This window comes from Ranitomeya imitator, chromosome 1, assembly GCF_032444005.1.
Source record: "Ranitomeya imitator isolate aRanImi1 chromosome 1, aRanImi1.pri, whole genome shotgun sequence".
In the NCBI taxonomy this organism is placed as follows: domain Eukaryota; kingdom Metazoa; phylum Chordata; class Amphibia; order Anura; family Dendrobatidae; genus Ranitomeya; species Ranitomeya imitator.
The window spans coordinates 1,185,373,496-1,185,396,312 of NC_091282.1; the positions used below are offsets into that span (position 1 = coordinate 1,185,373,496).

Here is a 22,817-nt window from a genome sequence, read left to right on the forward strand (position 1 = left end):
AATATAGTGGACCAGGACTGTCTCTGCTGTTAGTACAGAGAGTTCTGCATGATTCTGGGCTACGTGCAGCTGTTCCTGGAGCAGGTGACACATAAAATGAACATATCATAGCTGTCATTATTTTACACGTGGATTTCAATTATATTTACGAGTCGAGGTGTGATTTAGGGGCAGCTGGGTTTTCATAGATGCTCTAGGCCTAATTACTCAGAGCAGCATGGAATGTAATTACTATTATACAGCGCTGGTTGTATGCTAGAAATTGATTGGTTTCCACTATGAAATTCTTATTATTTTTTGTGTTTTTTTTGGTTTAAATTACGTAGTCTGATAAGATTTTGCTAATTTTACTGCAATAATAGTAGATCTCTATTTTATGATTACTTGCGGTTCCCTGACCATAGTCTTATATTTACCAGCCGCCATCCTCAGCTCTTTCCAGCACCACTCCAGACCCCCGCCGCCATCTTGTGACCACAACTTCTGCCTGACCGAAGCCAGAGGTAACAGTCACAAGCTCTCAGTCTATGAGATCCTCATTCTGGCCTCGTTCTGGCCCTCAAACTGTGACTTCTGGATCGCCCAGCAAACACCGGAGCGATTTATACAGGTCTAAAACTGCTGAAGACTGACCGGAGCAGCTGGTGAGCACAAGACTAGAGGATGGGAACTTAGATTAGTAGCACCAATCCAGTGCTGAAATACAAAAAAAAGCGTTGGAGTGGTGCATCAAAGCTGATATGTCACAAGACTTTAAAAATGTTATACATTAAGAAATAGATCTTTTTGGCATATTGAAATTGGTGTACATAATGGGAAAACCTATGCCATAATGGCGGTACAATCCCTTTTGAAAGAGACAGTTCAATCACTGCCCCCCTAGCCTGATTTACATTTCCTCATTGGCACTCCTTCCTGCTGAGATCTCACTCTGTTCAGTAGAAGCTGCTGCTGTCAGTCAAGTTGGGTGGGTAGAGATTGAATATACTTGTTTTTTTTAAGCTGGACTCATAAAATTCTCATTTTAAGATCAGAATTATACAACCATTCTGACAGCAGTCTCATCAGGTCTAAGAGATCTTTTTAATCATGCATGTAGTTGGTACTGTGAAATCTGCTGACAGATCCTCTTTAAGCTTGATATAATAATAATAATTTTTATTTATATAGCGCCAACATATTCCGCAGCGCTTTACAACTTATAGAGGGGACTTGTACAGACAATAGACATTACAGCATAACAGAAATACAGTTCAAAACAGATACCAGGAGGAATGAGGGCCCTGCTCGCAAGCTTACAAACTATGAGGAAAAGGGGAGACACGAGAGGTGGATGGTAACAATTGCTTTAGTTATTCGGACCGGCCATAGTGTAAGGCTCGGGTGTTCATGTAAAGCTGCATGAACCAATTAACTACCTTAGTATGTAGCAGTACAGACACAGAGGGCTATTAACTGCATAAAGTGAATGAGAACATAATGCGAGGAACCTGATTTTTTTTTTTTTTTAAATAGGCCACACAGGGATCGTTAGGTTAATGCATTGAGGCGGTAGGCCAGTCTGAACAAATGAGTTTTTAGGGTACGCTTAAAACTGTGGGGATTGGGGATTAATCGTATTAACCTAGGTAGTGCATTCCAAAGAATCGGCGCAGCACGTGTAAAGTCTTGGAGACGGGTGTGGGAGGTTCTGATTATTGAGGATGCTAACCTGAGGTCATTAGCGGAGCGGAGGGCACGGGTAGGGTGGTAGACTGAGACCAGAGAGGAGATGTAGGGTGGTGCTGAGCCATGGAGTGCTTTGTGGATGAGGGTAGTAGTTTTGTACTGGATTCTGGAGTGGATGGGTAGCCAGTGTAATGACTGGCACAAGGTAGAGGCATCGGTGTAACGGTTGGTGAGGAATATGATCCTGGCAGCAGCATTCAGGACAGATTGGAGTGGGGAAAGTTTGGTAAGAGGGAGGCCGATTAGTGATAAACCGCCTTCACATAAGGTAACTTAGAATTTGCTGCAATAATGCTAAAATGTCATAAACTTACTAAATTGACCCCGAAGAGTGATTTGTGTGACCATAAGTATACAAAATATTCTAAGAAGGATATTTGGTTGTTTCCCTCTTCCCTTCTTACCAAGTCGGTAGTATCCACATACAAGGATGCACTTGGGTGTGAAGTTCAAGGTGCCCAACCAATGTCCTAGTGCAGTCGGGGGCACATGGATTACTTGCAATCATGAAATTGTGGTGGAGTTAAGGGACCTTTTAGTCCCATGAAAAAACTCTATAATTTCAGTTTGAAAGCCAATTTTCTAGTGATGAGCGAGCGTACTTGGTGATATTTTGATATCACTCAAGTATCTGGTTTTAGACAAAGGGGCCCTGGGCAAAAGTTTAAAGTGGGGACCCAAATGCTCACATATTCCACATCACACAAACATTTCGGCTGTATTTTCAGGCCGTTAAACGAGCACGATCAACGGCACTGAAGTCGTTCGACGCTTATTCCCGAGTTTCTTAACACCGGCTAAGGAAGAATGATGGGGACAGATAGTCCTCAATAAAGTATAATGCATGGTCCTTGATAGAGTATAATGCAGCCCCCCCAGGATATCTTGCAGCCCCCCTCATAGAGTATACTTCAACCTCCCTCAAATAATATACTGCAGCCCCCTTCAGAGTATACTGCAGCCCCCCTCAGAGCATACTGCAGCCCACCTCAGAGTATACTGCAGCCACCCTCAGAGCATACTGCAGCCCCCTCATAGAATATACTGCAGCTCCCTTCAGAGTATACTGCAGCCCCGCTCAGAGTATACTGCAGCCCCCCTCATAGAGTATACTGCAGCCCCCTTCAGAGTATACTGCAGACCCCCTCATGGAGTATACTGCAACCTCCCTCATAGAATATACTGTAACCCCCTTCAGAGTATACTGCAGCCCCCCTCAGAGTATACTGCAGCCCCCCTTAGAGTAAACTGCAGCCACCCTCAGAGCACACTGCAGCCCCCCTCATAAAGTATACTGCAGCCCCCTTCAGAGTATACTGCAGCACCCCTCAGAGTATACTGCTGCTACCCACACACACAGTATAATGCAGCCCCGTCCACACACACACCGTATAGTGCATCTCCACACACACAGTATAGTGAAGCTCCCCACACACAGTATAATGCAGCCCCTCTCCATACACACAGTATAATTCAATCCCCACTCCACACACAGTATAAAGCAGCCCCCTTCCACACACAGTATAGGGCAGCTCCCCAACACACAGCATAGTGTAGCTTCTCCCAACACTCAGTATAGTGCAGCTCCCCCAACACACAGTATAGTGCAGATCCCCTCCAACACACAGTATAGTGCAGCTCGCCAACATAGTATAGTGCAGCTCCTCCAACACACAGTATAGTGCAGCTCCCCCCAACACAGTACAGTGCAGCTCCCCCCAACACAGTATAGTGCAGCTCCCCCTTTCCCGTGACCGTCGCATTACATTCATCTTCGCCAAAAATGATGACCTGGTATTTTTAACAAGGAGGGATACGTTTTTAAAGATGTTAAAGCAATATCTAGCTGTAAACACCAGCATACTCCTTAATTCCTCTGTGACCTTCAACTATTGGGATTCAAAGCTGGACACCTGGCAGGATCTGTCCCTCTATGCCTTGGAGATGTTGTGCTGCTGTGACACTAGCGTCTTGTCAGAGCGGGTTATTAGTGCCTCCAGGGGGGGTCATAACAGGCAGGCACTTTCGCTTGCCAACAGAAAATGCTGTTGACATGCTTCAATAATTGAATTAGGCCTTCAAGGGTGTATGAATGACCCTCCTTATATTTTTTTGGGCTTTGTGCTGACTGAACAGCCTCTATGAGTGTAGAAGTACCACAACTACACTTTCTTAATTGTTTTCATGAGGCACTCCAGTTGGTACCTTCAAGGGTGTATGGATGACCCTGCTTGTAATTTTTGGAAGGCTTTGTACTGTGTGCAAAGATTTTATGAGTCTAGGAGTACCACTACATGACAATTTTAACAGAATGTGTATGAGGTTCTCCTTTATGTCTAATACAGGGTGTATCCGAGTCCCTCTGCCATCACATTTTTGGCAGCTCTTGCTTCCTCCATACATTACACTGACATTTCCAATTTTTTTTATAAAAAATAAATTTTGGGTTACTAAAATTATTTTTTTTAAATCCTTTTAAAATTTTGCCTTTATACAAGTCATTATACAGGAACAAATGTTTCTTAATATTTTTTTTTCCTGTAAGCTCCAATTTCTCTTTGATTTTGAGTATTTTATTGTCAGTCCTTGAAAGTGGAGTAAAAGTGTGACACCATTGTTCTCAGTAGCAATCTGGGAGTCAGAGATGCTTCCATTGTTCTTCCCCATGCTGTTCTCATTCCATTCAGCCCTTTTGCCATCCTTTTCAACATATTCAGTACCCCCAGACCTCGAGAAAAATGTTTGGATTTCCCATTGAATTTCAAAATACTCGTTACTCAAAACGAGCATCGAACATTAGGAATTGCGGTTTGAGTAACGAGTATTTTAGTGCTCACTCATCCCTATTCTTTACATCTTTATAACCTCTTGTCACTCATTCCATTCAGCCCTTTTGCCATCCTTTTCAACATATTCAGTACCCCCAGACCTCGAGAAAAATATTTGGATTTCCCATTGACTCTCAAAATACTCGTTACTCAAAACGAGCATCGAACATTAGGAATTAAGTAACGAGTATTTTAGTGCTCACTCATCCCTATTCTTTACATCTTTATAACCTCTTGTCACTCATCAGCTGTTGGGTCTCTGGTCCCCTGTTGGTCTTTCATTATGTGGCTGCATCAATAGCGTGTTCGTGGTCACAATATGAGTCACAGCTAACGAGTTGTTTTTACTTGCTGCTCCCTCACTCCTTGCACAGTATGAAACCTCGTGTATACGCGTCGTAAGGATATGCTAATATGATGAGTATTTGCTGAGTTTTTGATGTTGCAGAATTTCTACAGAACTTCTGCACTTATTATGTAAATCTGGTTATTCACTTTTTTATATGTGTTTTTATCACGTTTGTGACTGTGGTTCTTTGTCTCTCTTTGGTATGTTATGTTTTGTTTCTGATACCTTCTCTTATTTGGCCTTGATAAATCTTTATTCATAAAGTAATGTATGGTTCTTATGAATTTTTTTTTTACCTGCTGATTTTCCGCATCTAATGCAATTCGACAGGGAAAATCCGCACTTAACACTCAGCATGCTCTCAAGAGAAAATAACGTTATGAATCTCAAAAATACATCGCAGGTCAGTTTACGCAGAGTAGAATACAATGAGGATGAGATTTCTATAAATCCCATCCACTTTGACGGAGCTGTAATACGCTGAATTATTTTGAGCAGCAAAAATACACAGCATCAAAAAGTCACCAAAAATTCTTTGTGGGAACTTAACCAAAAGGAGACATACTGCAGCTCCATTCCCTCCTCTCCCCTCCTCACTGTTTTCTCTTTCCTGTTCTCCACTAGACAGATTCTTGGTTCACTGATGAGAATTGTGCGCATTTACACATGGAAATTAGACAGGGAAAGCCCACATATTTCTCAAATACCTAAAAAAAATCCTGACCACTATAATTTGCCAATAGTCCAGTAATTGCACTGTATGATTATGGATTGATCCAGCACCCATTATGTGCAGGCAAAATAAACACTAAAAATATTCAGCTCAGTTGGAAGCAATGAATATTCAGCAGAGAAATGACCACATTGGTCTAATGTCACACCTCTCAACACCAGGAACCTCTTTCAGCACTTTTCCTCCAAACATTGTTTGTTATAAAGCTGAAACCCAAATTTACATTCCGATACATAATATGGTCTACCAGGCATACAAAGAACCATGAAATGACTTGGCATTCACGTAAGTCGTATTTATATAACCGTCTCTGCTTGATTGAAAAAAGTGAGAAGAAATCTTGATAGCTACCCATGAGTCACACGGTGAAGATAGACTGCTACTAGAGAACTAATCCAGTAACTCGAGGTTTCAGCCAAATTATTTGGGCAACCATTAGAGCCCTTGCACATGGCCGTGTTGTAGCTCCATGCATATGTTTGAGGAGAGCATTGGATCTCGTCCACATGCTGTAGTCCTTGGAAAGTGTTTCTTAGGCTGTGGCTACACGGGAACATCTGTGGTGTGACAGCAATTCTCAGAGGGTTTTTAGAGCTGTGCTTTTATCTATGGCAAGGCAGACACTTGAGACTTGCAACAGAAAATCTAAGGGTGCTTTCACATTGCGTTTAGGCTCCTGTTCAGGGGCCTCATTGGAACTTGTGTACGAACCACCCGTAAAATGGGTGGTCCCATTGCACATGGCCATGTTGTAGCTCAATGCATATTGTTTGATGCCAAGGAGAGCATTGAATCTCGTCCAGATAGTCCTTTGGAAAGCCTTTCTTAGGCTGTGGCTATACGGCAACATCTGTGGATTCCCAGACATAGTAGACTGCATCTGGGTGTTCACCTCCAGTAGGCGTACACCCTCAAAAATGATGCACGACAGAGCGTGTATTTGTTCTGTTTCCACAATTATAGTCTATGGCCCCTTCGGCAAATATGTTCAAATCCCGTTTTGCTGGCGGTTTTGACGCCCCAACGGGGCCACTGAACGGTTGCCTAAACGCAATGTGAAAGCACTCTAACTCATCTGTAACTCTGTATCACAGTTGCAGGATGTAATTCACAATGCCACAATGCCACAGATTAGTTGTCGCACCGCGACACTGTGATTTCAGTGTCACGTGAAAAATGTCATCGTGTAGCCCTAGACTAAATCTCACAGGACAGGAATCAATCCAGATCCCAGCTGTGAACATACAGCATAGCCGCGTGTATGAGCCTCCGAGGGTTCTGATAGGGTTCATTCAGATGGTGCAAATCGTGGCTCTGGCCAGTCCGTGCTTTATGGTCTGATGTTGGACTGATTTTGCACGATGTCGGAATTCGTCCTAAGGTGTCCAAATAACGCCTCCTCAATCAGCAGTAATTTAGGGACCGTAGTTGCATCCACTGCAGTTGTCAGAACAGAAATCTGAAACTAAATGCGGAATCGTGTGTGCGAGCTCGAGGCCAAACTATTAGGGCTCATTCAGAAGTCGGCCATTTTTGTCATATGCAGAAAACGGATCAATTTTCATCAGCATTTCAGTTTTTACCATCAGGGTACGAGCACACAATGTCTTCTTTCTCAGGCAGATTCTGCTTCGGTGGGTGTTTTTTCACCGTTTTGAGTTTCCAAAGACACCAGTTGGTTAAGAGAGGTGACCTGATCATTCTTCATCCATTTTTCGCTCTGATAGGACCTGTACTTTACACGAGAAGTCAATGGGAAGGATCAAAAGACATTCAGGCATCTTTTTGTGTGTTTTGCTAATATAGCTGCATGAAAAAACGCAAGTGGTTTCTTTATTGTTGGATGGAATTAAAAACAAAAAAGTCAGGAAAACGCCAGTAAGAAAAGATGGCACAAAAATCTGGAACGCTACAAAAAATTCCGAAATTGCGCTCAGGAAACTACCCCTATTGGATGAGTTTAATTTCACACTTTATATATACATGTATTTCTACAATGGCGCTGATGGTTATAGCCTAGACCCTAGGAGGGGCAGTAACAGAGCCAAATGGTGATATCACTGATGTAATGTTTGCTTTGGAGGAGCGTCTCCATTACAGCTATTACTATTACAGCACAGGATTTTCTCTTCCGTCTTTATTTTTCAGGCTCTAATTACAATAATCCTGCCTCATACATTAGCCATAGTTTTCTCTAAAAAGCCCTGCTTTATAACACTTCCTCATATGACAGGCTGAAATTAGCAGTCAATTACCATCATCATATTAAGCAATTAGCCTTGATGTATATTACCAACATCTGCGCTCTGCAAAATTGAGGGTGCTGACAATCCGGCCAAAATATTCTCTGCAAGCAAGAACTACAGTATAACAGAATACAGGGCCGGGGTCTGCTGTGAATTACGGACTCGCTCCGTGGAAATGTATCATCTCCAAATGGAAAAAGTATCAAAGGCAAAGTGTAGGGGATCACAAGCCACATAGGAAGATCTCCGAGATATATATCTAAATGAGTAGTTTTACATTATTAGAGCAGAGGTCAACGGGGACAAGGAATGGCACTAAGTAATGGATACTAATGCAATGGAAATAAAATCACGCGGTCAAAGCTGTAACAGTGATTACTGCTATGTGGTATTACATGTCCCTAAATTGCATCTATCTATGAAAAATAAATCGATATGGAATTTAGATTGTGAGCCCCAATGGGGACAGTAATGATAATATATGTAAAGCACTGCGGAATATGATGGCGCTATTTAAGCAATGCAAAATAACTAGGGATGAGCGAATAGCTTCAGATAACTCCTTATCCGAAAAGCTATAGCACTTACTGAATAGCTACATTGGGAACCCGGATACCTGGAGTGCTCCTGATAATCAGCTGTTCGGCGCCGCAGGTGCATGTGTCGCGTCTGTGTGACAGCCTCTGTGTGACGCATCTGTCTGGACCACAAACTCTTTGCTGAAGTCTGGTGTGACCAGAACAGGATGTTTACACAGAGCCTGCTTTAGGTCCTGGAAAGCCATCTCAGTCTCAGCAGACCATTTAATCGTTGACGATCTTGTGCCTTGAAGGAGGTCTGTCAATGGTGCTGCAATTATGGCGAAACTCAATAAACCACCAGTAGTAACCCACAATTCCAAGAAACGCCCTCACTTGTTTCTGGGAAAGAGGTTGAGGCCACTTCTGAATTGACTCAATCTTGTTTATCTGTGGCGTGATTTTGCCCATCCCAACAACATAGCCTAGGTATTTAGCCTCTTTCTTCGCTATGGCACTTTTTTTTGGTTTAAGATGAACCTCGCATTCCTCAACGCACCCAGAATTGCCTATACCTTTGGTAGATGACTACCCAAGTCAGGGCTGAAGACCACAATCTCATCTAGGTAGGCCGCGGTATACTTCTTATGCGGAGCCAGGACCTGATCAATAGCCCACTGGAACGTTGCTGGTGCCCCCTGCAGTCCAAAGAGCATTCTGATGTATTGGAAACACCCATCAGGTGTCGAGAAGGCTGTCTTCTCCTTGTCACTCTGGAACATGGGGATCTGCCAGTAGCCCTTAGTCAGGTCAAGGGTTGTAATGTACCTCGCAGTTCCTAGTCTCTATGAGCTCGTCCACATGGGGCATTGGATACACATCACGCTTTTCAACTCCTCAATCACCCCGAGGTCTAACATCCTCTTCACCTCATTTGCTATCCCCTCCCGACGTGCTTCGGGAATTTTATAGGGCCTGAGGTTCACCCTTACATGCGGTTCTGTCAACACATCATGCTCCACCACCTGTGTATGCCCTGGCAACTTTGAGAACAGGTCACGGTTCTGCTGTAACAGTTTCCAACACTGTTGTCTCTGGGAGGCGTTAGAGTCTCTGCAATGGTGACATAGTCCACTGTGGCTTTGGGACTGGCTCCCAGGCAAGGCGTTTCCAGTGTCTCCCGATCTCGCCATGGCTTGAGCAAATTCACATGGTATATTTGGTGCTGTTTTCTTCGAACTGGTTGGTGTACCTTGTAATTCACACAGTTTTTTCATCACCTCGCATGGGCCTTGCCACTTGACTAGGAACTTGCTCTCCACTGCAGGGATAAGCACTAGCATGCGGTCACTGGGCTCGAATTGCTTCAGCCTTGCTGAGCGGTTATACACCCTTGCCTGTGTCTCCTGTGTCTGTAGAAGATGCTCCTTCACAATAGGCATTACTTTTGCCATCCTCTCTTGTAATTGGGCGACATGCTCTATGACGCTCCAGTGTGGTGTGACCACAGGTTCCCAGGTTTCCTTGGCAATGTTCAGGAGCCTTCGCGTATGTTGACCATACAGGACCTTGAACGTCGAGAAGCCAGTAGAGGCTTGAGTAACTTCTCTGACTGAGAAGAGCAGAAACGGAAGCAGATAGTCATATTCCTGGGCATTTTGTAAGACCAAGTCATATTAAGCCTTCTGGGGTTCACCAGTCAAAAAGGGGGCCCACACCTCCATCTAATGCTCTGGTGGCAGCTTCTCCCACTCTGCAAACCCACTCGAACACAGTGAAAAAAGCCTCTACATCATCCAACGTAATTTTTTTCATCACTCATCTTACCGCTTTCCAAACGTACGTGTCTTCACCTGGACTTGTGGAATGGGCTTCCGGTCTCTCACGAACCGCATCGGCATTAACTCAGTCTGCTGCTGCTGTTGTCTTAACTGGTCCGATGGGTCTGTGTGCCAGAGTACACTTCAGCTGAATATGCGTCTGTGGACGTAAATCCCGCTTAGGTATTTGCTGGTGTCGACTGGCCCCTCACCCATCGGGCCCGGTCACAGCAGCAACTGCTGTGACCTCAATAGTTATGCCCCTGCTCATAACTATCTATCTAATACAGTATCTATCTCATATATGTATCTATATATATAATTGTCTAAGGGTTTTTCCGTCTGTCTGTCTGTCTGTCTGTCTGTCCTGGAAATCCCACGTCCCTGATTGGTCGATGCCGCCAGGCCTCGACCAATCAGCGACGGGCACAGCGACGATGATGTCATAAAGGACGTAGACATCCCGCGTCTCTGACCAATCAGCAACGGGCACAGCGTCGATGATGTCATAATGGTTGCCATGGCGACGATGATGTCATAAAGGTTGCCTCGATCAATCAGCGACGGACACAGTCTGCCTCGAATTCTGGAATCATCATTGTCCATACACTACGGGGACATGCATATTCTAGAATACCCGATGCGTTAGAATCGGGCCACAATCTAGTCTATATATATAATTGTCTAAGGGTTTTTCCATCTGTCTGTCTGTCTTTCTGTCTGTCTGTCTGTCTTTCTGTCTGTCTGTCTGTCTGTCCTGGAAATCCCGGCTCTCTGATTGGTCGAGACCGCCAGGCCTCGACCAATCAGAGACCGGCACAGCATCGACGTAGAAATCCCGCGTCTCTGATTGGTTGAGGCCGCCAGGCCTCGACCAATCAGCAACGGGCACAGCTACGATGATGTCATAAAGGACGTAGAAATCCCGCGTCTGATTGGTGTTCCGGCTACCGGGATCCTGCGCCTCAGAAGGAGGCAGCCTGTGCAGGGCAGAACTCCTTTTGGTATCCACTCCTTTGCTATGACTTCTTCTCACTCTACAATACAGTTCTCTGTTCGTGTCCTTTCTTAGGAACTGCCACACGTGGGGCAGGTGCAGCTCCGTGATCTTCTTTCTGGGCCTGTGACAGGCTCCCACCCCTGTCAGGGACCAACTACCTGAGCCGAAGCTCAGCCAGCAACTGCCTGAGCGAAGCTCAGCTAGCATCTGCCTGAGCGTAGATCACCTAGCATCTGCCTAACTTCCTATCCAGGCCACCAGTTTTACCTAATTGTGAAGAGTGCCCTAATAAATAGGAGCATAGCTCCCCCTGGTGGACTGGAGTGTGAATTGTGTTGTATGTTTGTGGTACCTGGTAAAGAGATCTCCTTTATTGCCTCCAAACGTAACATCACTCCTCCCTAAAAGAGAATGATATTACTGCAACGACCAGAACCCTGGGGCGCTGCACTCTCTTGCTCAAGGACTTGCATAATTCTGGAGTAGATGGATGAATGGATTGATACATGGATAAATGAGACAGATAGATATTATATATGAGAAAGATATATATAAGATAAATATTCAACATGAGATAGATATAGATATTATATATATATATATCTATATATATAATTGTCTAAGGGTTTTTCCGTCTGTCTGTCTGTCTTTCTGTCTGTCTGTCTTTCTGTCTGTCTGTCTGTCCTGGAAATCCCGGCTCTCTGATTGGTCGAGGCCGCCAGGCCTCGACCAATCAGAGACCGGCACAGCATCGACGTAGAAATCCCGCGTCTCTGATTGGCGGCCTCGACCAATCAGCAACGGGCACAGCGACGATGATGTCATAAAAGACGTAGACATCTCACGTTTCTGATTCAGCGACGGGCACAGTATCGACGTAGATGTCATAATGGTTGCCATGGCGACGATGATGTCATAAAGGTTGCCTCGACCAATCAGCGACGGGCACAGTCTGCCGCGAATTCTGGAATCATCATTGTCCATATACTACGGGGACATGCATAGTCTAGAATACCCGATGCGTTAGAATCGGGCCACAATCTAGTATATATATAATTGTCTAAGGGTTTTTCCGTCTGTCTGTCTGTCTGTCCTGGAAATCCCGCGTCTCTGATTGGTCGAGGCCGCCAGGCCTCGACCAATCAGCGACCGGCACAGCGACAATGATGTCATATAGGACGTAGACATCGCGCGTCTCTGATTGGTCGAGGCCGCCAGGCCTCGACCAATCAGCGACGGGCACAGTATCGACGTAGAAACCCCGCGTCTCTGATTGGTCAAGGCCGCCAGGCCTCGACCAATCAGCGACGGGCACAGCGACGATGATGTCATAAAGGACGTAGACATCCTGCGTCTCTGATTGGTCGAGGCCGCCAGGCCTCGACCAATCAGCAACGGGCACACTATCGACGTAGATGTCATAATGGTTGCCATGGCAACGATAATGTCATAAAGGTTGCCTCGACCAATCAGCGACGGGCACAGTCTGCTGCGAATTCTGGAATCATCATTGTCCATATACTACGGGGACATGCATATTCTAGAATACCCGATGCGTTAGAATCGGGCCACAATCTAGTATATATATATATATATATAGAGAGAGAGAGAGAGAGAAAGAGATACAGTACAGACCAAAAGTTTGGACACACCTTCTCATTTAAAGATTTTTCTGTATTTTCATGACTATGAAAATTGTACATTCACACTGAAGGCATCAAAACTATGAATTAACACATGTGGAATTATATACTTAACGAAAAAGTGTGAAACAACTGAAAATATGTCTTATGTTCTAGGTTGTTCAAAGTAGCCACCTTTTGCTTTGATGACTGCTTTGCACACTCTTGGCATGCTCTTGATGAGCTTCACGAGGTAGTCACCGGGAATGGTTTTCACTTCACAGGTGTGCCCTGTCAGGTTTAATAAGTGGGATTTCTTGCCTTATAAATGGGGTTGGGACCATCAGTTGTGTTGTGCAGAAGTCTGTTGGATACATAGCTGATAGTCCTACTGAATAGACTGTTAGAATTTGTATTATGGCAAGAAAAAAGCAGCTAACTAAAGAAAAACGAGTGGCCATCATTACTTTAAGAAATGAAGGTCAGTCAGTCCGAAAAATTGGGAAAACTTTGAAAGAGTCCCCAAGTGCAGTGGAAAAAACCATCAAGCGCTACAAAGAAACTGTCTCACATGAGGACCGCCCCAGGAAAGGAAGACCAAGAGTCACCTCTGCTTCTGAGGATAAGTTTATCCGAGTTAGCAGCCTCATAAATAGCAGGTTATCAGCAGCTCAGATTAGAGACCAGGTCAATGCCACACAGAGTTCTAGCAGCAGACACATCTCTACAACTGTTAAGAGGAGACTTTGTGCAGCAGGCCTTCATGGTAAAATAGCTGCTAGGAAACCACTGCTAAGGACAGGCAACAAGCAGAAGAGACTTGTTTGGGCTAAAGAACACAAGGAGTGGACATTAGACCAGTGGAAATCTGTGCTTTGGTCTGATGAGTCCAAATTTGAGATCTCTGGTTCCAACCACCGTGTCTTTGTGCGACACAGAAAAGGTGAATGGATGGACTCTACATGCCTGGTTCCCACCATGAAGCATGGAGGAGGAGGTGTGATGGTGTGGGGGTACTTTGCTGGTGACACTGTTGGGGATTTATTCAAAATTGAAGGCATACTGAACCAGCATGGTTACCACAGCATCTTGCAGCGGCATGCTATTCTATCCGGTTTGCGTTTAGTTGGACCATCATTTATTTTTCAACAGGACAATGACCGCAAACACACCTCCAGGCTGTATAAGGGCTATTTGACCAAGAAGGAGAGTGATGGAGTGCTACGCAAGATGACCTGGCCTCCACAGTCACCAGACCTGAACCCAATCAAGATGGTTTGGGGTGAGCTGGACCGCAGAGTGAAGGCAAAAAGGCCAACAAGTGCTAAGCATCTCTGGGAACTCCTTTAAGATTATGGAAGGCCATTCCGGTGACTACCTCTTGAAGCTCATCAAGAGAATGCCAGGAGTGTGTAAAGCAGTCATCAAAGCAAAAGGTGGCTACTTTGAACAACCTAGAATATAAGACATATTTTCAGTTGTTTCACACTTTTTGTTAAGTATATAATTCCACATGTGTTAATTCATAGTTTTGATGCCTTCAGTGTGAATGTACAATTCTCATAGTCATGAAAATACAGAAAAATCTTTAAATGAGAAGGTGTGTCCAAACTTTTGGTCTGTACTGTGTATATATATATACTAGATTGTGGCCCGATTCTAACTCATCGGGTATTCTAGAATATGCATGTCCCCGTAGTATATGGACAATGATGATTCCAGAATTCGCGGCACACTGTGCCCGTCGCTGATTGGTCGAGGCAACCTTTATGACATCATCGTCGCCATGGCAACCATTATGACATCTACGTCGATACTGTGCCCGTCGCTGAATCAGAAACGTGAGATGTCTACGTCCTTTATGACATCATCGTCGCTGTGCCCGTTGCTGATTGGTCGAGGCCGCCAATCAGAGACGCGGGATTTCTACGTCGATGCTGTGCTGATTGGTCGAGGCCTGGTGGCCTCGACCAATCAGAGACGCGGGATTTCTACGTCGATGCTGTGCCGGTCTCTGATTGGTCGAGGCCTGGCGGACTCGACCAATCAGAGAGCCGGGATTTCCAGGACAGACAGACAGACAGAAAGACAGACAGACAGACAGACGGAAAAACCCTTAGACAATTATATATATAGATATATATATAATATCTATATCTATCTCATGTTGAATATTTATCTTATATATATCTTTCTCATATATAATATCTATCTGTCTCATTTATCCATGTATCAATCCATTCATCCATCTACTCCAGAATTATGCAAGTCCTTGAGCAAGAGAGTGCAGCGCCCCAGGGTCCTGGTCGTTGCAGTAATATCTGTCATGATCCCAATGGCAGGGGATCACAAAAGGACAAGCACACAAAAAACAGAACAAGCTCTAGGGTGATGGAAACTGAGCTGACCGCGATCCTGAACCTAATTCACAACACTAGCAGTAGCCGGGGAACGTGCCTACGATGATTCTAGACGTCTCGCGCCAGCCGAAGGACTAGCTTCCCCTATTAGAAGAAACAAAGACCTCTCTTGCCTCCAGAGAAACACCCCACAGAAATAGCAGCCCCCCACATGTAATGACGGTGAAATGAGAGGAAAGCACATAAGTAGTAATGAAAACAGATTCAGCAAAATGAGGCCCGCTAAAACTAGATAGCAGAGGATACAAAAGTGAACTGCGCGGTCAGCGAAAAACCCTACAAAAAAACATCCTGAAATTACCTGAACTCATGTGCCAACTCATGGAACATGAGGAGTAATATCAACCCACTAGAGCAACCAGCAACAAGAAATCACATAACTGCAAGCTGGACTAAAACAAAAATAAAGCAAAACGTGGAACAGGAAAATCAAAAACTTAGCTTGTCCTGATGATTACAGAAGCGGAAAGCAGAGGTAACAAGACACACTGATTACATTGATCGCCGGCGAGGAAATGACAAGAAAGCCAGGTTAAATAGGAAACTCCCATATCCTGATAGAACAGGTGGACACCAGAGACCGCAGAGAACACAAGTCACCCAGTACCATCTGTAACCACCAGAGGGAGCCCAAAAACAGAATCCACAACAAATATCATTCTCTTTTAGGGGGGAGTGATGTTACCTTTGGAGGCAATAAAGGAGATCTCTTTACCAGGTACCACAAACATACAACACAATTCACACTCCAGTCCACCAGGGGGAGCTATGCTCCTATTTATTAGGGCACTCTTCACAATTAGGTAAAACTGGTGGCCTGGATAGGAAGTTAGGCAGATGCTAGGTGAGCTACGCTCAGGCAGATGCTAGCTGAGCTGAGCTCAGGCAGTTGCTGGCTGAGCTTCGGCTCAGGTAGTTGGTCCCTGACAGGGGTGGGAGCCTGTCACAGGCCCAGAAAGAAGATCACGGAGCTGCACCTGCCCCACGTGCGGCAGTTCCTAAAAAAGGACACGAACAGCAACGGCAACAGCAAAGGAGTGGATACCAAAAGGAGTTCTGCCCTGCACAGGCTGCCTCCTTCTGAGGCGCAGGATCCCGGTAGCCGGAACACTGAGGGAGCAACAGTCCTTTATGCCTTGCTCCAGAGACTGGCAGGACAGCTAATTGCAAGTTACTGATCCGCCCCATACCCAGGAGGCACCCACGAGAGGCTGGGGCATGATAGAGTCCCTGTAAAAAGCCTCAAGCCACCGGTGATAAGGGTTTGTCCTATCTATCTGGGGGACAGAGAGAGAGATAACATCGTTAACATCTATAATATCTGTGAGGAACTTATGAGAGGCTTAGCAGTAAGGTACTACAACACCCAGGCGCTAGAGAAAGGCTACTAATTTCCACCTGGATAAGGGGGCTCTGGATTTGCCTCCAAACCGGCCTGCCCTGTGATCTGGTGCTCTGGACTGTGGATGCTGAAGTCTTCAGTAAAGGTAAAGAGGCTGCAACCTTGTGTCCTCGTTCTTCACTGTGCCTCACACCATCCACCATCTACACACTGGGAAGCCCTGGGGATACACTTCACCTGTTGGGAAGGTATACCATCTAGCTGCCATAACATCACCCCAGCGGACCCCTTAAAGCAGCTTCGGTCATCCTGACCGGATACCACAGGTGGCGTCACGAACATTATCCCTTTAAAGACCTTTCCCCCTCTTACACGGACGTCCCGAGGGCCACGGACTGGGTCAGCCACCGTGACATCTCCCCGAGAACCGAAGGACCCGGTACTGAGTACCCCTAGCCCTTGGGGGCGCTCCAAGAGTCCCAGTAGGTCCCTTTTTAATTTTTTTCTTTTTTTTCTTGCTGTGAGCTGTACTTTATCATTCCAATTTTGAGGTCCACCTGACTTTCTGATCTTTTTATTCATTTTTTTAGAAGCTAAGTGACCAGAACAACAGCAATTCTAGAATTTTAATTTTCTTTTATACTTTGGCATTCACCTGGAGATAAAGGTTCCTGATATTTTATTAGTTCGTAGAGTCAAGCATGCGGCAATACCAAATATGTTTAATTTCTCTATTTTTTAATATTTGAGTTACCTTCTGGTTCAAGAAGGGGAGATATGAACTTTTATATTTCTTTTTGTTGAAAATATATTTGAAATGTTCTCCATTTTTAAGTTGTTCTCTAGTCTCTAGGTGTCAGTCACTGGATTGCATGTACAATGAACTGTTATGCTGTAATATTGAATCATATCGTAAAATTACCGATCTCCTATGAAGTCCAGCCACCGGTATACAAACATGGCAGATATGGGGGGCCTTCAACCTTTTGGCACCCTGCGGTACACTCTGTTCGACAGCTGCAACTCTTGCAAGGATTGCCTGTTCGCTCTTTACTATCTGCGATTCTTTATGCTGCCATTGAGCTGGTGACTGATGGAAACAAGTTTGGAGTTTATTATCTCTACCTCGGTGGTGGCCCTTTGCAGATTTGCTGTTTTATTTTGCATCTTGGATCATTAATTTTACTACAAGCACTTCTCATAACCAAGATCACATGCTGCAAGATCAATATGCACTTGTATTGTAGGAGGACTTCCATGCACAGATGCACATTATAACCTTTTTTTTACTGCCGTGTTATTTTATATAGTCGTTTGGCAAAGCAGTAATCCAAGCTAACAGAATTTCTACAAATGGCCAAACAGCTGTTTAATCCCTTTGTATAGACAAAAGACCTATTTTCCTTATATCTTTCCACCATCTGACGAAAAGTTCACAAACACAATGATGTTATAATGAATTACTCTATATTATAAGCCATTCCCAGAACCATAACTGGACAACATGGAACAATAAACATTTCCCTGGTAATGTATGGTGCTGCCGGTTGGGTTGGAACAATGAAAATAAGAATAACAGGATAAGGCTAAGTGCACACAGAGTTTTTTGGAACAAGTCTGCTTAAAAAAAAGCATCTGAAAAATTATTTACGGTAAAAAAACAGTTCAAATATTCTTCATTTCTATTGTAAAATCACTTTGCTATTCATGTGTTCAATCTTTTAAGCATTTTTTTTTCAGCTATAAGTTTTTGTAAAACATCTGGATGGAAAAAAAAAGAAAGGGCTCTTGATGGAATCTGCTGCAAACTAGGACATGTCCAATTTGGAGGCAGAAAAAACACTCTTTCAAAATTTCTCCAGAAAATGAAAAAATGCCTCCAAAAACTCCCCAAAGCAACAGCATTTCCTGAAGCAGTTATCTACAGAATATTCATCATTTTTAAACACCTTAATCTGCACATAGCCTTAGATGAAAGGGTTAATTCACTTCCGATAATATTTCTTATATGTCCAATCCAAGTCCAATCCAAATTTTCCAAATAATATATCCTTAAAGGTTTTACAACACGACCAGAGTTTCTGCACAGTGACCATTGGATCCGGACCAGTAAAGATCCCTGGCAGAAGGACATTGGCATTGCATAACATGTCGTGATGTACCCATGCGCACACTAAGCTTCTAACAAAACGATGGAAGCGTGGAGCAATAATAAATGCTATTTATTTCTATCCAAATCATTTTGGGGTTTGATTTTGGGGTCTGAGCTGGGATCGGTCTTAGGGCTCTTTCACACGTTCGTGTCTCAGATACGTGCGGTGACAGTTTTCACGCATTCTGGAGACACTTACACAAGTAGACCCATTCAAGTGAATGGGTCTGTGCACATGTAAGTATGTGTCCATGGACTGTGTGTCCGTGGGCAAAACATGCTGACATATCTCACTGAGCTGAACTGCGGTGACCTCATCACTGACTTTTTCCCACGGTGCTGAGGTCATCGCAATTCAGACCTGCTGGGAACGCAGCCTCAGTGACCAGTGGTAACCTCGAAAATGTCACCGCTGGTCACTGATGCTGCTCATTCACCAGTGATTCTCAACCTGGACAGTCACATCTTGGCACCGTCCAGGTTGAAAACTACGGTATTTATCCCCCAGAGATGGATTATGACGTTGAAAAGAACGATCAACAGGTTAGGGATATTGTTGTTTTTTATTTTTGTTTTATTACAGGAGATAATGAGGGATTCATTGGAATTAAGCGTTAGGTGAGTATAACTCCGTTTTTCATTTTTAAATAAAAATGTAAAACTGTTTCTAATATTTATTTCTAATAAAAGGACTTTATTCTTGCTGTGTCTTTATTTACCATATAACTATAGGATTATCAATGGATAGGTGTCTTATAGAAGCCTCTACATTACTAATGCATGGGCTTGATGTCACCTAACAATTCAAAGGTGACAGCAACCCCACAAATGTGAACCCCACTTGCCACTGCTACAGGGCAAGTGGGAAGGGCCAGGCAAAGAGCCAGATTTGGCGCATCTAATAGATGCGCCTTTTCTGGGTGGCTGCGGGCTGCTATTTTTAGGCTAGGGGGGCAATATCCATGGCCCCTTACCAGCCTGAGAATACCAGCCCCCAGCTGTCTGCTTTAGCAAGGCTGGATGTCAAAAATGGGGGGGAACACACACCATTTTTTAAATTATTTATTCAAATACTAAACAATACAGTGTGGGAACCCCCTCTATTTTTGATAACTAGCCTTGTTGAAGCTGACAGCTGAGGATTGCAGCCCCCAGCTGTCGGTTTTGCCTGGCTGGTTATCAAAAATACTGGGGAACCCATGCCATTTTTTTCATTCATTTATTTATATATTTATAACGCAGGCGGCGGGTGAGGAATACTCCCATCAGCCGCTCCTGCTGTCACTGTTATTAGCGGCTGCAGATGTGGGCTGATGGGAGTAATAGTCCCATCAGCCTCTGCATGCTGTCATTGTTGTCATTTGAATACACTTCGTGCTGATCGCCGGCAGTGCAGGGGATAATGAAGAGAGCAGTCTTCAGCACACAGTGCCGGGGAACAGCACTTACTGTACTGCTTCTACCCTGGTGCCCGTCCTTGTGGTACTGATGCAGCACACGTGTGCCACAAGTATTCACACACGGACACTCTCATCTCCAGTACCGTTATTTTCCAGTACCGGAAAAAAAAACGAACGCGTGAAACCAACCGTAGGGACCTGATCACTCCTTTAGAGTAAACTTCTCTACGTTACAACTACCACTATCAGTGTAGAGCTGTGCCACCCTAACAATGAAGGGTGAGCGCTGCTGCCTCTACACACTTCTGAAGCGTGCCAAGAGCGACACCTCCACTGATCTAATATCGATGGTCAATTCTAACTGGGTAATCTCTCTAACCCCTGAAGGACCAGACTTGTTTGGATCCTAAGGACTGAGCTTTTTTTTTTTAGCTTTTATTATAGTCACATTATAACTCTTTCATTTTTCTGCTGACATAGATGTGTGAAGAGTGGACTTGTGTTTTTGGGAGATCAGCTGTATTTTTCAATTGCACCTTTGTGGCGCACACATAACTGAAGTCTTTCAGGGGGGAGGGGAATAAAGAAGAGTAATTTCTCAATTGTTTTTCAGTTTTTTTTCTTCTTAAGCTTTGAATAATAAAGCATTTTTAAAAAAGAAAATAATGTTTTAATTTTTACATAATTTTAACATTTTAATATATAGTTTTTCCTTTTCTCTTAGTCCTTCTACAAGATTTGTACCTGTATTTTCGTCATTGTTAATCTAATAGGCAGTACTTCTGTATTTCAATGTATTATGCCTACCATTGTTACATAGGCAGGGCCTAATAGGTGCAATAAGGGCCAATATTCGGTCACCACCTGCCATGGAAACCCATCAGCACACTGCAATCCCTCCCTCTCTCAAACACCTAAGATGATGAGGTTGTCATTTACTGTAAGGCATAAAGGGGTTAAACGAGTAGGTCTGGGTTTGTAGTAATTCTATGTGCCTGCAGACTTTTAATTGCACACATCGCGCACATTGCTCTTTGTCAGGATTCACTGATGACTCCGCCAAGAGCAAGGCCGTCACATGACTGCAAGTATGTGATTTGCATAACTCCAGCCACATTTTGACTAGATGTGCACAGTCTCGCTCAATCACAGTGACTGTAGACTTTCATCCCAACCCTGCACAACCCAATTAGATTTCCAGGATCAGGGGTAACAACAATCCCAGGCATTAAGGCAGGAGTGGGGCTATGTAATATAGCCTTGCTCCTGCTAATCTAACAGGTCTACTGATATCATCCACAAGTTGACACTGACGAAAACCAGAGCGGGAACTGGCAAGGAGCTGTTTGGAACCGGTTAAGCAATGAGTGGATAAGAAAGTAAAACAAATTGATTGAAATTTCTAAGTAGATTTTCATTACATGCACAGGTTCTAGCCACCTACGCCTATCTCCAGCCTGCTGAGGTGGCCACTGCATCAAACTTGAGAATGAATGGTCTGGCATGGACAACCACTTTTCCAAGACTAGAGTGAGTCACAGACATGGAAACCTCTCCATTCAATCTCTGGATGTGATGGCCTCACTAGGCGGGATCCCATTCAGGAGACTGTACCAGGGTCAGACCAGGAAAAGTCCTCATATCAGCCACATGTTCTGCCCTTGCTCAGAATGTCCACCTTAAAAACCAGCCTCATCGTGGTCCAAAAAAAAAATCTAAATTTCTCTACCAATCCCCCCACCTCCTCCATAGCACTGCTGGTCTCCTTCCTTTATCTTCCTGTTAGGATTGCTCTTTTTTTTTTTTAACCAATCTGGGCCTGGTTTAAAAATATAAATAAAATAATGTTGTGGACAACCCCTTAAAAAGGACAAATAAAATGCAGCATCGATAAAATATCACGTTCCTCTACTTTCATGTTGTGATTTCTTCTCACCTCCAGAATATCTACCACGACGTTCTCCTCGGGTTGCTTGGTGCTTCTTACATTCTCCAGAACGATAGAGTAATAAACTCCTTGTGGATCCGACTGATACAGGTTGTACGTGTCTGTTTGATACCATTCTTGGACAGCAATGAACACCTGATTTTCATCTGTGCTGATAATTTGTAAATCCTGGAAAAAAAAAAAAACACAAGTGACCATCAACATCAGTCATGTTCTGCTGACAATCTTACTTTCAACTTCTAGATATTTAGATGTCTTGCTGAAATTGCAAGATATCAATGGATAATGAAACATGAATCAAGAGAAGGAATAAAGAGTTTATAACATGATTAACGATAAGATATATGGAAATATAAGTAATATCCTTGCTAGATTTCCCTTGATTAATCGGACATATATATTGAATCACTCGGCGTAATATTAAAATTTACCATGCATAGCTGCTGTGGTTAAAAGGTTTCCTAATTCAGTGTCCTCCAGAAACCAATTAGGTCAGCTTGCGTAGCAATTTTCATGAAATATGAATACTCGAGCAGCCAATATTTTACCATTATTAACTAATAAAATCTTCAGCAGCATTATTACAGAGGCCAATAACCAATCACAACAGATCTATGCGGCATTAGAAATGATTAATGGTTTCCCAGAGAGGAATTCAGACCATTCGGTCGAACATTTGACATATCCCTGAGTTGGCCGCATTATACTTGT

At 43.9% G+C, this 22,817-nt stretch overlaps 1 protein-coding gene across 2 annotated transcripts in view; it reads right to left on the minus strand.

Annotated features, from left to right (window-relative positions):
- Window positions 1–22,817, minus strand: part of SORCS2 (sortilin related VPS10 domain containing receptor 2) — a 1,198,559-nt gene that overhangs the window by 136,371 nt on the left and 1,039,371 nt on the right. For both annotated transcript variants that reach the window (XM_069744776.1, XM_069744775.1), the window contains exon 9: window positions 22,095–22,274. In XM_069744776.1, the coding sequence (XP_069600877.1) occupies window positions 22,095–22,274 (180 nt within the window). The remainder of the gene's footprint in view (window positions 1–22,094; window positions 22,275–22,817) is intronic.